Source organism: Alexandromys fortis, unplaced genomic scaffold, assembly GCF_014885135.2.
Source record: "Alexandromys fortis isolate MF-2015 unplaced genomic scaffold, M_Fortis_MF-2015_v1.1 scaffold_3, whole genome shotgun sequence".
Taxonomy (NCBI): domain Eukaryota; kingdom Metazoa; phylum Chordata; class Mammalia; order Rodentia; family Cricetidae; genus Alexandromys; species Alexandromys fortis.
The window spans coordinates 28052666-28068860 of NW_026067909.1; the positions used below are offsets into that span (position 1 = coordinate 28052666).

At 46.8% G+C, this 16195-nt stretch overlaps 1 protein-coding gene across 6 annotated transcripts in view; it reads right to left on the reverse strand.

Annotated features, from left to right (window-relative positions):
• Tmco3 (transmembrane and coiled-coil domains 3) overlaps nucleotides 1-16039 on the reverse strand; it is a 34954-nt gene extending 18915 nt beyond the window's left edge. The window contains exons 1-8 of one of the 6 annotated variants that reach the window (XM_050136716.1): nucleotides 15874-16027; nucleotides 12693-12803; nucleotides 11143-11280; nucleotides 9834-10349; nucleotides 9051-9230; nucleotides 7472-7663; nucleotides 6461-6589; nucleotides 4121-4213 (exon numbers count right to left, since the gene is read on the reverse strand). In XM_050136716.1, coding sequence (XP_049992673.1) covers nucleotides 4121-4213; nucleotides 6461-6589; nucleotides 7472-7663; nucleotides 9051-9230; nucleotides 9834-10277 — 1038 coding nt within the window. In that variant the 5' untranslated portion in view covers nucleotides 10278-10349; nucleotides 11143-11280; nucleotides 12693-12803; nucleotides 15874-16027. Of the gene's footprint in view, nucleotides 1-4120; nucleotides 4214-6460; nucleotides 6590-7471; nucleotides 7664-9050; nucleotides 9231-9833; nucleotides 10350-11142; nucleotides 11281-11583; nucleotides 11659-12692; nucleotides 12804-15771 lie in introns of those variants that run through there. The other 5 variants (XM_050136720.1, XM_050136715.1, XM_050136717.1 and 2 more) reach the window with 5 other exon arrangements.
• Nucleotides 16040-16195: the final 156 nt, after the last annotated feature.

Sequence of the window (16195 nt, forward strand, 5' to 3'; positions counted from 1 at the left end):
GGGAGGGGAGGGGAGGCGAGGGGAGGGCAGGGGAGGAGAAGGGAGGGGAGGAGAAGGGAGGGGAGAGGAGGGGAGAGAAGAAAACAACTCTGGCTCCCCATGATTCAAAATTTATTTGGAGAGAGGTAGTAACTGATGAACTGAAGATAAAAACAAACAACGGTTGGTTCAAAGGGGTCAGCAGCAGGAGCCTGTAATCCCAGCACTAGGGAGGGTGAGGTAGGAGGATCTGAGGTCAAGGCCAGCCCTAACTACAGTTAGACCAGTGTCTCAGAACAAAGAGAACAATTTAAGTCGATTTCAAAGCAGGAAAGTGAGGAAGGTCCTGGCAGGTTCAAGAACCCAGACTAAGCAGTCAGCAGGGATGGGCACTCAAGGTAGGGAGACTGCATTCTCTGCCATACTAGGAAGCTCTTCCAGGCCCCAGGAACTCTGGCTGTTCCTAATCTGAGGATTCAGAGTCCCCAGAGGGTGTCCAGCAACTGCTACCATTTCGGAAAACACTATCAGATGTTTTCTACCACCCACAAGCTGCCTTTACAGTGCTCACAGCCACGATGCTAGCAATGTCACAGAATGTCTCTCCCCATGACCCTTGGGCACTACAGACACAAATTTAATTATGGAAACCAGAGAAAATATTAACAAAATTCTCCACTACAGATGATGTCCCAACTGACATCCAGGAGGGTCAGAGCCCTGCGGAAGGTCTTGTGGCTCGTTATAGAGGAACAGAACTTTACCTGCCTTGCTTTCCATGAATTGCGCTGTTTGCACTGAATGTCTTTAATTATACAATCCCAGATGAGCCAGTGTACTTGGAAACAGAGGGCACGTGTTCCCATGAAGCCTGCCCAAGATGGAACCTGTGATGGCTGGGCCTGGCTTACGCTAACACGGCTGGGCACCCCAGAAATCCCTCTACCCAGCTTATTCCCTCCCTACCCCATGTTCCTCAAGAGAATGCATAGGAAAAATGGGGCCTTTTTTAAAATTTAGGATCTAGAAAAATGGTTAATTTTCTTTGAACTTTGAGTTTAGAAATTAACATCTGTGGTTTATGATGTCAGAAGCACACGAAGAGACCAAAGTCCCTGCAAGATGGCACTAACAGCTCAGAACTCCTCAGAAGATGCAGGTGGTGAGATAAGACAGATTAACAGAGCTTTCAGCAAAGTTTTAAAAAAGAAAGGAAGAAAGAAAGAAAGAAAGAAAGAAAGAAAGAAAGAAAGAAAGAAAGAAAGAAAAGCAGACAGCTAGGAGTGGATGAACACATTTGTAATTCCAGTACACAGGAGGCAGAGGCAGGAGGATTGCCACAATGTTAAGGCAACCCTGGGCTACATAGTGAATATCAGGTTCTATCAAGAGTCTATGGGGAATCTCAGGAACAACAGCAACAAAAACCCTTTCACAGCACTACAAGGTGCCGTGCAGGCTACTGTAGGAAAAGAGGAATGATTAATCATAACCAGCTGTCAGTCATGCAAGCCACGGCAGTGACTGGCTTGGCAAGACATGCCCACCGGTGCAATAGCGGCATAAACATTATGGGAGTAACCAACCACCTCCTGCTTGGATGAAAGCCCCGACCCACAAGGTGAAACTCAAACTTGGCACCATCACTGAGCCAAGAACCTATGGCCTGATGGGACATAGGCTCCAGAGGGGGAACTAGCACTGCTGTTCTGGTAAATGAACATAGCATTAAACTGACTCCTAATGACTCAGCATTATACCCGCAGATCACCTGAGCATATTCTAAATGCAGGAGATGGTTAGTAACGCAGAGACCCACAACTGGCCAAAGTGCAGAGAATGAGAGACTGCAGGGTGCAGTCTCTGCAGAGCCCTAAAGGGAACACGTATACCGCAGCTCCTTTCCCAAGGCTCAGGGACCACCTTAGAAGGAAGTATCAAAGAGTGTGAGAGCCAGAGGCAGTGGATGGCTACAGAGAAACATAGCACAGCTGTGACAGCAGGCACAAAACGGATACAAGCCCAAGCCAGATAAAATCCCCGTATGGAGACAGGCACACAATCACACCCCTAGCTCTGGCATGGATGGCAACTGCTCACTGCTGGGAGAGGGAGAGACAGCTTTTTCTAAGACTGCAGCCCCTTATAAGATGACTGTGCTCCATCTGAAGACCATACATCCCAGGATATTTAGGGAGCATAAATTTGTATTTACAGGTTAAAAAATAAAACAGACCCAATTTGGGCAGGCAGATCTGGGAAGGGTTGGGGGCCTGAATATGATCAAAATGTATTATATGAACTTGAACCTCTCGAAGAATAAAAACCAGAGAGAGACACACAAAGTTGTGGGTTAGGGGAGTGGAGGTAGATATGGGCAGAGATGGGGGAGGGAGCAAATATGAACAAAATAGATTTTTAAAACGCCTCCAAAAATAAATGTGTCTTGTTTTTTTTTTTTTTTTTTTTTTTTTGAAGTGCTGTAGAAAATTTGAAAAACAGAGAAGGGTGCAACCAACCATAGCTATCCCCTGTTGTCTCCTGTGTGTGCTTGCCTCTTTACACTGCTATTGTGTAATATGCTTTCTTTCCATATCACTTCTGACTGTATGCAGCCCAGGCCAGAACCCTCACAAAGGCCATCGCTTCAGCCACTGAGCCCACTGAGCCGTCTCTTTAACCACTGAGCAATCTCTTTGACCACTGAGCCACTACCTCAGCCACTGAGCCACAGCTTCAGCCACCGAGCCATCTCGCCAGACCCCAGTTTTGCTGAGGGTGAGGGCCATAACAAACATTTTCCTTGTTTCTATACTCTAGTGTTTCATGGCTACCTAACGTTCCATCAGGCAGTTAGGCTGCTGGCTAGCCATTACTTATTCACATCATCTACAGCATCTTCTATCATCTACTGATTTGTGGGGAAGTGCCACAGGCTGCCCAGGTGGACTGGAGGACACCTTGCAGGAGCTGATCTTCTCCTTCCACAGTGTGGGTCCTGGAGATTAAATTCTGGTGGTCAGGGTTGGTGGCAATCCCTTGTTCATGCTGCACCATTGCACCAGTCCCCAGCTGTCCTGTTTTGTTTATTTTTCTTGTTGTTTTGAGACAGGGTCTCACTATGTAGTCCTAACTGGCCTGGAACTTACTATGTAGAGTGGGCTAGCCTTGAACTCATGGAGATTCACCTGCTCCTGTGTCCTGAGCGCTGGGATTAGGTTAGGTGCCACTATACCTACCTCCAACATTTCTTAAACATGAGGAGTTAAAACTCCTTTGTTGGTAAATTTATGTGCATATGGGTATGCAAGTTGGGAAGAGGGAGAGGCAGCGAATGTGTGTGTGTGTGTACGTGCACAGCACATACATGCAGTGAACAGGGGACACATGCTCAGTCATTGTACCTGTTGGAGACAGGGTCTTTCCCTGTCCTGGGGGATGATTAGGGTAAACTAGCTGGCCAGTAAGGCCAGGGATCTCCACTTTCTAAATACTAGAACTGGGGATATGGAGCACCAAACCAGGTCTCCAATAGTACTCGTTTTATTCCCTAACACCTTCAATTTTTAGGAAGCTATTCCCTACCCCCCCAATCCAGGAAGTGGTGGCGCACACCTTTAATCCCAGCACTTGGGAGGCAGAGGCAGGCAGATGTCAGTAAGTTCAAGGCCAGCCTGGGCTACAGAGTAAGTTCCAGGACAGCCAGGACTGTTATACACAGAAACCTTGTCTTGAAAAAAACAAAACAACAATAACAAAAAGAAGTTATTTCCCTTGTTTTTGAGGTAAAAATCTCTAATTCATTTTCCATCTTAGGAACGTTCTTCTAGAGAAATCCACTGCGTATTAAGTCTCTATCATATTCACCCTCGGTTTCACATTTCCCTAGAGGGACCCATACAAAGCCATGTGAAAATTCGTCCCACTCACTAAGTTTTGACATTTTCAAACTTATTATCTTAAAAAAGTATCAAACTAAATTAAAATTCACTTATTCTTAACTATTATTTTTAAGAAATTAGTTAAAAAAAAAAAACTAGACACTTAATAGCCAAGCAGACTCTATGTGAGTTAAAAAAAAAAAAAAAAAGTGAGTAAACCTAGCTGCCCCCAGGCAACGGCAGAGGGGTTGTGTCCTTACCTTCCTCAGCTTTTCCGGAGAAAACTCTAAGCCGACAAGAAACAGGGTGAAAAAGACCCCGAATTCTCCCAGTGTCTCCACCTGTACAATGGACTGAGAACAAGGAAGCTTATTATTGGGTGCTTTCTTTACTTAGCACATATTAACAAAAGAACACACGCTGATTATGGAGGGTATTCCCCGGCCCTCCACCCCCACCAAAAAAAAACCTTTTTTTTAAAAAAAAAAATGAATTATGTGAATTTCCCTTATATCGGAGATCTTTTTGACTTCCTGCCTGTGTGCACATACACACACGTGCACATACACACACGTGCACATACACACACATGCACATACACACACACGCACATACACACACGTGCACATACACACACACGCACATACACACACACGCACATGCATACACACACACACTTTCTAGATTTGCTAGAGAAATATTTATTTTCATTATAGTTTCTATTGAGAAGCAGCTGTGGGGTTCACTGACTTTCAAATACATGGTCACTTCTGTCTTTGCTACTCCTTTTTCTCAACACACACACGAACAAGCAACAGGCAGAGTTTAAGACCAATTCACCCTGACTTGTTTGGATATGAGCATGTCTAAGTAGGGAAGGTTTTCTCATAAAGTGAATTCCCCTATTTGGCCACATCCCAGAGATTCTGTTACATAATCTGGTGTCTCTCTTTCTTGGCTCATTTGTCAGTTGTTTTTAATACTGTCATACTAAATGAAAAGAAACAGGATGATATATTTAGGTTTTAATTTTTTAAGGTGTTCATGTGGTGTACAGTGTTCCTGAGTCCCCATGCCGTCCTGAACCCAGCATGAACCAAGTTTGCAGCACCCCTGCTCCGAGTTTATCTATGCCTTTCGCCTTCAGCCTTTCTTACTGCTCTACATTTACCATACCTCGTTCACAATGTTCCTGTCTGTATGCCATCAAGTCTATCTTTCCGTAGGGAACTTGTCCACTTACTGTCCAGCCAGATGTTATTTCCTTGACATCTTCTTGTTTTTATTCCTTCTTACTTTACTCCTATCTTCTTTTTATTTCCCTTCCCTTTTCTGGGTCAGATCATCGTTACGATGCCAAAAGAATACACTTAAACCTCCATTTCTCAACAATGAAAGCCTATCAAGCGCCTAGAGGGAAAGGTTACTGGCCTGGTCCTGCTGACCATGCCCCACTTTTAGCTAGGATGCTCTTGGATCTTTACTCAGAATCACATCACTTCTTGTGGTACAGGTAATTGAATACCCGCAGTACGCAGGTGTTGTGTGGCCCAGTTACTCTGACCTGGCAGTTTGTGAGATCTCTGCTCCTGTGTGCTTGCTTTTACCCTCGACACTCTAGATGGGAAAGGGATGAGGCAGAGGGATTTTCTCCTTAATCTTACTATACTGTTCTAAGTCAGTGGAAACATTTGGGCAGAATATGAACCTGGAGCACAGTTCACTGTGCTGTGAAGCCTTTGAGACCCTCCCGGGACGGAGGGCTACCTCCACATCAGGTTATTTTTCCTAGAAGGCAGCAGGCTTGGAGACTGAGCAGGCTAGGCAGACAGCCCTTTTCCTGGCCAAAGATCATTTACTGTTCAGATCAGTCTTCAGCCTGAAGTCACTAAGCTCTTCCAACCCAGTTCAACAACTGTGGACTAGAGCGCCCCACAGGGCCCTGCGCACTGCACTGCGTCCTTCCTGAGAACTGTGGACTGGAGCGCCCCACGGGGCCCCTGCGCACTGTCTCCTTCCACTCTCTCAGCGTGTCTTAGTGAAATGAGGAGGGTTCTGAGGCTGGTCCTGTGCGCTCCTGGACTGTTCCCTCACAATAAACTAACAGCACCCACTCTGAGCATCCTCTTCCCACTGTCACTTCACCACCACCAAGTATACTTAAGTGAAGTACTCAAAAATGACCAGGAACCCTTTCTTTCCTGCCGGAAGTGTGTTTGTTTCCTTAGGACAGGGATCAATCACCCTGCTCCTGAGATGGCTTCAGGTCTACTGACTCTTGAGACTGGGACTTCAGTCATCTCCCCAAACCACAGGAACTGCATAAAATTACACTGAGATCAACATTTCCAGTTGATTTATTGTCTGAATGTTGGTCTGGACGACCTAGGCCATCATATCACCAGAAGTGCAATTTTTAATGTTAGCATAATTTAAAGAGACAGACAGCCTGTCATAAAGTCCTCTTGCCCCAAGAAATGCAGTCTTCCCATGGATTAAAGAAAGCATCAAAGACATCTTAGAGTGGTATCTTCACTGACTGAGCTCAGGTCTGTTTCATGCACCTTATTAGACACTAAAACAGTGAGAATTATTCTTACCTTGATACTGTTTAGTCCTGAAGGCCCCAGAAGCACACCACAGATTATATATCCAAACATGGTAGGCAAGCCTATTGTTGTACACAGCCAGCCACAAGGTAAGGACAGCATTCCTATGGTCACAATGTCCTAACACAGAAAGAAAACAATAATAAACACAGGCTGGTTGGCTGCAAGGGGGAAGGGGACGGAGAGCGTTGATTTCATCTCATCCCGCAAGAATACAAACCAAGCGATGAGAGTCAGAGAGCGAGCTCTCACTCCTGATGTCTCACACAGACGCTGAGAACCCTAAACTGTGCTCTAAGAGATGAGGTTCAACTCTGAACGGGTTGGTCTGTTTGTTCAAACTCTCTAAAAATCCAAGAACACTTGAATGCCATTGAGTGTTCTGGCCCCAGGGCCCTAAGAGCTCACATGTTAATTCATGATACCTTGGATTTCTTACTACTTGGTAAGTGATACAGTAAGATCCAGCATGGTGCTGGGGCCCCCAGGTGAGTGAGACTTGGGGCGGGGTATTTATCCAGCATCCAGTATTTCATAGAAATTATTTATTCATCACAAGAGGAGGGGAGGAGAACTTTCCAGAGGGCCCCCAACCTCCATGGAGGGAATTGATGGTGTCAGCTGGGGAATCAGCTCTAGGACAGTTCAGCCATAACCATGGACAGCAACACCTGCAGTGAGTGGGCAGAGCCCCCGGGCATCCTGTCTTGTCTGCCCATCAAGACAGGCTGCTTAAAACTCAAATGTGGTGCTGTCTGCATGTAATCCTAGCACTTGGGAGGCTAAGGCAGGAGGCCTGGTGAGAACTCAGGCCAAACTACTCCAGGCCAGCCCAGGCTTCATAGTGTCAGCCCATCTAAAGAAAAGAAGACAAGGAAGGCTTCTCAGAGAACAGGGGAGTGATCAGGTGGAGCCTCTGACAGCGAGAAGGTTGGCATCCGGTTGGAGGCAGGAGACGGCTCAACCTCGCTGGCCAGCCCCAGGCTGATGGCTACGGCTTGCCTTTATGAAGTGGTGGTCCGCACGTGGGATCGTGGAATCCCGGGGTTTGGTCAGAATATACTGGTTGTTCTGGGAATCGATAAGCATGCTGAGGCCCAGGCCATCCTCTACTTCCCGCTTTGTGATATTCTGCTTGGAACTGGCCTCCTCTTCCTCCACTCTCAGAACCGCCTCAAAGTTGACTCCCTTGACCTGGAAGCATAACCAATATTATATAATAAGAATTAAGGGCTTTCACATCAGCATTTAAAGAATACAAGACTGACAGAGTAACCGAAATGTTTTAGTGTCCTGTGACAAAGAGATCAGTGATGCTAAGTCTGGAGCCAGGATCTGTAAAGCCATCTTGTGCAGGGAGGCACAAGGATTTTAAGTTCAAGACCTACCTGGACTCCTGAGTGAATTCAAGGGGGGCGGGGGCCACAGGCAAGTTGGCAAGATTCCATCTCACAATAAATAAAGGTGAGAAGAAGGCCAGATGTGTGATCCAGGGGCACGGTGCTGGGTGTGTGATCCAGGGGCACGGCGCTGGGTGTGTGATCCAGGGGTATGGCAATGGGTGTGTAATCCTGGGGTATGGCCTGAGTGTATAATCCTGGGGTATGGCGCTGGGTGTGTGATCCAGGGGCACAACGCTGGGTGTGTGATCCAGGGGCACGGTGCTGGGTGTGTGATCCAGGGGTATAGCAACTGGGTGTGTGATCCAGGGGTATAGCAACTGGGTGTGTGATCCAGGGGCAAGGCACTGGGTGTGTGATCCAGAGACACGCACTGGGTGTGTGATCCAGTGGTACGGTACTTTTCTAGCCAAGTGCACAGCCCTGGCTTCAATACGCCATACTTCCAACAAACCAAACAAACAAACCCAATAACATCCATTAGCCAGAATTAGGGAATTTTTCAACTAAAGAATTTAGAGGTAAAAATATTAGGACTTATGCTACTTCCAAACATCCACTTTCCTTGATTTATGGTATATTCTTCCAAATATTTGCAGCTCTAGAAAAACCTTAGAGCTCTTCTCCGAACCCAGAATGAACGAAGCGCCCCTTTCCCTCCCTGTTTTCTATTCTCCCCACACACCGGCATTTACTCTGATTTGTTTTCAGCCCATAACTGTTTATAGGTTCCCCTTATATGTTCCCCAAGACCCATAATTCTTGACATCAGTATGAATTTTCCCTTACGATCTCAACATCGGACAAATGAGAAGCCTAAATCCTATTTCTGCTATAAACCTGTCTTTTACAGAATTTAACAGATGCCCCAGAAGATAAGCACGAAAAACTCAACCACCCCAAATCCCGAGTCCAGAGCCCCGACCCAAGCTGAGTGGTAAAGCTAGGGCCTGAGATGAGTCATTCATATGGGAGTGATTGCAATTGTTACAAGAGAAAGCAGGCTAGCTAGCTCACTTCTGAGGACGTGCCACATGAAGTCAATATGGCACAGAGGTGTTTTAGTGTACCCTCTCATCCTCGGCTTCCCTAAGACGCACATGTGAGCATCTTGAGCACGCCAGGGCCCATGAGATCATAACGGCTGAGCAGGCGGAGAGGTCACCTGGAGTGCTGCTTACTGATTTATTGTCGTCGAAGGCATGCTCCTCGATCTCCTCCTCCAAACGGTCCGCAGCTTTCCTCACGTCTTCAAGAATCTCGTCGAGCATGGACAGACTCTTGTTCTGATGTTGCATGTTTTTAAGGGCTTCCACTTGGTGTTTTTCTGCAGCAAGGAGCTCCACATACTCTGTCTCTTCCTAACGATTTGTAAGAATTGAAGATCTGGTGAGGGTTTACACCAGGCTATGACTTCCTCACGTCCACTAAGGGCTCTGATCTGGATTGTATCTACAAGTTTTCTAGGTCAAGGGGCCATCTGTACAGGTGCAACTCTAACTCTAACCAGCAGAGGGAGTCAAACATTCTTAACTGCTCATATATATACACTGAGCTTATAGCAAAAAAAAAAAAAGAAAGAAAGAAAAATGCAGGGCAAGCAACAAGGAAACAGCAAAGAAGCATCCTAAGCAGGCTTGCTCACCACCCATGGAGGTCCTCTGCTAACAGCAAACCATGTTCTGAGCACAGCAACGCCGCAAGCATCGTAGTGCCAAGCACGGGTATTTAGCTACTTTCTGAGTTTACAGGTAGCATACAATCCGATCCCAGTCAGTCTGAGCTGAGCACTAAGATTTACATGACATGGGTAGATGCCTTCTGGAAGCAATGATGGCACAAACAGGGCTGTGAGAAAGTCTCCCTCCAGCTAGCCCTCCTAATTTTGTGTGTCACCCCACCCCAATCTCCCATCCCTGCCAGATCCCTAGACAGGGCAGGTTCCCCCCAGGTTGGAAGCTGACCTTAATGGCAGCCTCTCTCAAAGCCTCCAGCCGTTGCTTGCTGCTCTCCTTCATGTTGACCACATCTCTGTAATCCCCCTGCAGGGCTCTCTGCAATCCATAGATGGCCTGGAAGACGGAGTTCTCACTCTCGTTCAGTTCTTTCTGGAAGATCTCAAAAGTGTGCACCTGGAAGAGCTTCTCCTCCCCCGAGAGCGTGGCGTCCTTCTCCACCGCTCGGATGGCGCTCTTCAGTTTGTTCAGCACGACATTCTTCTGCCGCAGGAGCCCGGTGAGCCTCCGGCAGCTGTCCAGGACCCACTGCTTCCTCTGGGTGGCGGTGGCCCCCTTCCCGCGGTGTAACTTGATGGCATGCTTCGCGACCTCCTCGTGTTCGGCAGCGCTGGCTATCAGGTGAAAGAACGGAAGCAGCATCCAGAAGAGGCTCTCATCCAGGACCTTCATGGTCCAAGGACGAGGGACGGGGTGCAGGGCCTTCTGCTAAATCCAGCTTGCATCTTACATGCACATTCTCAGCTGAAGAAACAGATAAGACATCACATCAACCTCTGAACTATTGTATTCAGATAACAACCAAACACAATGTTAAAGCACCATAAGTGGCGAGTGAAGGAGCTTCCTCGACTTTAGAGACGACTTTAAAAGCTGAAAACACAGCCCCACTAGGCAGTCATGTCACACGCCTGTAATCCCAGCATGTAGGAGAGGGAAAAAGAAGATTCAGCTGGGAGCTCAAGGCCAGTCTACACCACAGAATGTCTTGTCTCGAAACAAGCCAACAACTAGAGCAGTAAGTAAATCATACAGCTTCATAAACTGACATGTGTGATAGACAGAACCTGTCCACTCAAGAGGAACCACGTGTTGCTGGGCGGTGGTGCCACACGCCTTTGATCCCGGAACTCAGGAGGCAGAGGCAGGCGGAGTTTTGTGAATTCGAGGCCAGTCTGGTCTACAGAGTGAGTTCCAGGACAGCCAGGACTACAGAGAGAAACCCTGTCTCAGAAAAAAAAAGCAGAAGAAAAAAAAATCAACTTTCCCATCACACGGGAAGCCACTGTCTTCGGAGGTGCTGAGTGTGGCACGCTCGGCCACTCTGTTTGCTTCCTGGAGCCTTGGGGAGTATTGTCAGTTTTCCCAGGTCAGCCATAGTTAATGAAGCAGACATTCCAGAGTCTGACGCTCCTGGAACTCTAGGACTTGACCAAAGGCTCAAACCTTTTCCACTACTGAGACTCAGGCTCATCCTCCTTTCCTCTGAAGGGAGACTAACACCACCTATCGGTGTTTGGCAAAAAGAACAGAGAACCTGGTTTCTGATGTCTCGCTTTGGGGCGTGGGGAAGTCTTGGTGCCAGCTGCAGCTGAGAGGCAGGTGACAGCAGTGTCTTAGGAGCTGGTGGCTGCAGCGCTCAGTAACGGTCCCTGAAAAGGAATGACCTCGGAGGCTGAAAAACAGACCAAATCAGAAACAAAGATTAGACTGGTCCGGTGAGTTAAACTCTAAGAGTCACCCATGGAACTGGCTGGACATGGACCCTGATCACAAGGACAGAAAAATATTAATGTTTGTACAACTGAGACATTTTCTTAATTGAGGCTTCCTTCTCTCAGATGATTTTAGCTAATCAAACAATCAAAATCACCAAGAAAAGACCACGTTGTGGCTGAAAGCCAACTGTCAGGTTTCAGCAGGGCTTGAGCAGTCTGGCTGCTCAGGCTGGCTAGAGACGCATGGAGAAAGAACTCACTGCTTCGGTAGCTTTACTCTGTGCCAGTATCAACACAGCTTTACCCACCCGGGTGATCAACTCACAAGCAAACTGACTATTTCCTCCTACATGGCAATAAACCGGATCTGTTACCTCTATGCTTCCTGCTGCCCTCCTCCTGCTCCCAAGGGGCGTAGTCCCGCTTTACAAGGGCACACCGTGGCTTCTCCAGAACTAGGGCCGGAACTTGGGATCCTTCATTTTCGCTTCCCGTCCCTCATCGTCCCCCACACATCAAGATCTCCAAATGTGGCTATTTTATAGATCTCACGCCTCAGAAGGCAGTGTGTGTGAGAAGGGCGTATTGTACTCATTTCTGCTTCCTTCCCCAACCAGTCCCTGAAATCAGTCATCTTCCAGTTCATACAGGAGAGAGTTACTTTTTATAACAACTTTTTGAGGACTCAGTTGTGCAAACAGGAATATTTTTCATAAAAGATACTTATAACATAAACATGATTGAAATTATCTAGACACCCATAAAATATGGCACCTTTTTCCTAAGTTCATTTTATTTTACCTTCAAATTTGCCTACAAGATCCTATATATTTTATATAGTAATTTTTTAAAATTTAGTAAATTAGTAAACATTTTTAGTATGCTGCTATTTTTAATTGCTTAAAAAGACATTTTGATGGCAGGTGGGATGGTGTACACTTGCAATCCCGACACTCAGGAAGCTGAACTAAGGCAGAAAAGCCAGGAGCCCAAGGTCACTGTGAACTACATAGAAAGTCTGAGGACAGCCAGGGTTACATAAGAAGAACACATTTTTCCCCCAAAAGCAATAATGACAATAATAAAATGGAAAGACTCTCTGGTTTTCTGCAATACTGAACAGCCACATACAACAGCTTGGACAGATCACAACACTGACTGGAGAGATCCCCCAAAGGCAAAACGCTGTAAAGTCCACCTAGTGTTCTCAAAATGACAGCATGGCAGGAAGGCCGCATGGATGAGTGGTCCTTAGCGTTAGGAGCAGGAGGCGGTGGCAATGGCTGCTAAAAGGAGTAGGAGGAACTCCCAAGAGCTAGACAGACCTGAACAGACGAGGGCAAAGATGCTCATACACACACTTACTCACCTGGGGCTCGACAGCTGAGCCACTCTCCATAGCAGGCAACTGAACAACATCCCAAATGTGACTGATGACAACTTCCTGCTAGTATACAGCCCAGAGGGCAAAACGCTGCTCCTAGAGAGAACAAGTGAAGGATCTACTTCACCTAGTTTTTCTTATTAGTCTTAAAACTGAGTTGGAAATTAATAAATGGGACCTCCTGAAACTGAAAAGCTTCTGTAAAGCAAAGGACACTGTCAACAAGACAAAATGACAGCCTACAGAATGGGAAAAGATCTTCACTAACCCCACATCAGACAGAGGCCTGATCTCGAAAATATACAAAGAACTCAAGAAATTGGACACCAAAAGATCACATAATCCAATAAAAAATGGAGTACAGACCTAAACAAAGAACTCTCAACAGAATCGAAAATGGCTGAAAGACACTTAAGAAAATGTTCAACATCTTTAGTTATCAGAGAAATGCAAATCAAAACAACTCTGAGATTCCATCTTACACCTGTAAAAGTGGCCAAGATAAAAAACACTGATGACAACTTATGCTGGAGAGGTTGTGAGGAAAAGGGAACACTCCTGCATTGCTGGTGGAAGTGCAAGCTGGTGCAACCCCTTTGGATGTCAGTGTGGCGATTTCTCAGAATACTAGGAAACAACCTTCCTCAAGACCCAGTAATACCACTTTGGGGTATATATTCAAAGGAATGCTCAATCGTGCCACAAGGACATGTGCTCAACTCTATTTATTATTTATCTGTTTACTTATTTTTTTGAGACAGTCTCACTATGTAGCCCTGGCTGACCTCAAGCTCACAGAGCTGTCTCTGCCTCCCAAGTGCCGGGATTAAAAGTGTACTCTACCAACAGCAAAATTTATTTTAAATTCTAAAGGACACTTGAAAGGGGCACTCATATACATACAGCAGATAGTTGGCAAAGACAAAGTCTACGAATTCATACCTAAGAACTACAAGAATTAGAAAACAAGAAAGAGGAAGTAAATGACAGGATAATTCTCGTGAGCCCTGAGGAGAGTTTGAAAGCATTGTGTGAGCAGTAGAGTACTACTCATTGGTCAAAACAATGACATCTTGAAATCTGCACGCTAATGGATGGAACTAGAAAACAACATCCGGAGTGAGGTAGCCCAGACCCAAAAAGAGGAATACGGTGTGAACTCACTCATAAGTGGACACTGGCTGTAAACAAAGAAGCCTATAGTTCAATAAAGTGACCTATAGTTCCTGATTCTAGAGAAGCTATGTAACAAGGTGAACCCTAAGAAAAATATACATAGATCTACCTGGAAAGTCGAAATAAACAAGATCACCTGACAAAAATGGGAGCATGGGGTTGGGGGAATAGGGAGGCTGGAAAGAGAAGATGAGGGGAGAAAAAGTGGGGAGGAGAACTTGGGGGAACGGGATAGTCAGATGGAGGAAGGACAGAGATGAGAACAAGGAAAGAGATATTTTGATTGAGGGAGCCATTATAGAGCTAGCAAGAAGCCTGGCACTAGAGAAATTCCCAGGAATCCATAAGGATGACCACAGCTAAAACCCTAAGCAATAGAGGAGAGGGGGTCCCAACTGGCCTTGCCCTGTAGTCAGACTGATGAATATCTTAAATGTCACCATAGAACCTACATCCAGCAACTGATGGAAACAGAGGCAGAGACCTGCATCAGAGCACTGGAATGAGCTCTCAAAGTTCAGTTGAAGAGTGGGAGGAGTGAGAATATGAGCAAAGAGGTCAAGACCATGATGGGTTCACCCACTGAAACAGTCTAGCTGAGCTAATGGGAGCTCACCAACTCCAGCTGGACAGGGAAGGGCTCAGCATAGGTCCAAACTGGTCCCTCTGAATGTGGTTGACAGTTGCATAGCTGGGGCAGACAGTGGGGCCCTGGCAGTGACACCAGGATTTATCCCTACTGCATGTACTCGCTTTTGGGGAACCTATTCTCTTTGGATGGATACCTTGCTCAGCCTAGATACAGTAGGGAGGGCACTGGACCGTCCCCAAAGCAACGTGCCTTACCCTCTCTGAGGAGTGGATGGGGGAAGGGCAGGTGGAGGGAATGGGAGGAGGGGAGGGAGTGGGAACTGGGATTGGCATATATAATGAAAAAGATAGTTTGTCTTCCTTTTAAAAGAAATTTTAAAAAGTGAAAATAGTACTGTGTTAAATTATTAGGCAGGGAAGAGAAGCATTTCACTCATCGACCAATCCTTGAAACTACTTTGGAAAAAGAACAAAACATAATATGGAAGAGGAATAAGATGTTATGAACCATAGCTTCTTGGTGGTGTACAAAAGGTTCAAATAGCTACTTTGTTCAGGAGGTTCCAACTCAAGTCCACAAAGAAAGGAGACAGAGCCCACTCGCTAGTCAGCTGCCTGTGTCTGTTCTTTCTCTTGTTAGGGAAGCCAAGGAGGAGACAGAGACTGTGAAGAACGAGGCCCTTTCGTCGGCAGCAAATATTTCTCCGTGTAAGCAAATCTACCCTGTGCCCCACATAGCCGAGCTAGATGCTGAAAACGAAGGCACTAGGATCTATGCGGTCCTACCCTCCTTTTAAGAGTTGGCAAAAGGCTGGAGCCAGAGGTTAAACCTACTGTGCTAGAGGGACCTTCCAAGTCACTTTCAACAGACTTGATTGGTTACACACACACACACACACACACACACACACACACACACACACACACACACTCAAATCCTACACCCAAACTAAGAACTAGGACTCCCTGAGTAATGTGTAAACCTTGGTTGCTTGTTGACTACACCTCTCAGGCTGTATTAGCTTCCAAGTGTTATGGGACACCGCACTTCCTGCACCGCACCCTCCCTCAAGACAATCTTGGGGGGTCCGTTTCCAGGTATACCTTTAAAAATAGGTTGTCTCAGTACCTCGGGGAGCTGAATCCTCGAGTCTAGGTGAAGTCTTGAGAAGGGGAGCCCCTCACCACCCCCTGAAAAGAAATCACTGGAAGGGTAACTTCCCGGGAACGAGCCCCCCACAGGAAAGGAGACAAAGGCAGCCCCCGAAGAAGAACTCCTCCTTTGGAAGAGACAAACCGTGAAGGATCCCCGGGTAGGAGTCCCCAGGATTGAGTTCCCCGGAAAGGGACCCCGGTGTAACCAGTCTCAGGACAGGAGTCCAGCAATCGCAGAGCTCACCCCAATGGAGGAGGCCGCTCCCTGGACCTGAGACCTCAGCATCACTGTCTCCGATTGGGAGCTTCCTGGCGCAGCCAGCAGGACAGACGTGGGCCTGCCCACATCCCTTTCGTGGGCGTGGGACCAGGACACGGAGAACGGCACCGCCCTCTTTATACTTCAGGCTCTTCTGACGTGCTGCTGAAAAGTAGTCGCGGCCCCTTTAAGCAAGCTGCCGGTGGACAGCTCCGTCGGCCTTTGCACGGCGCGGTGCATGCCGGGAATAGTAGTTTCTACAGCTTGTCTCCTTCCAGTGAGTGCGTAACCTAAGGGCCAGAAAACA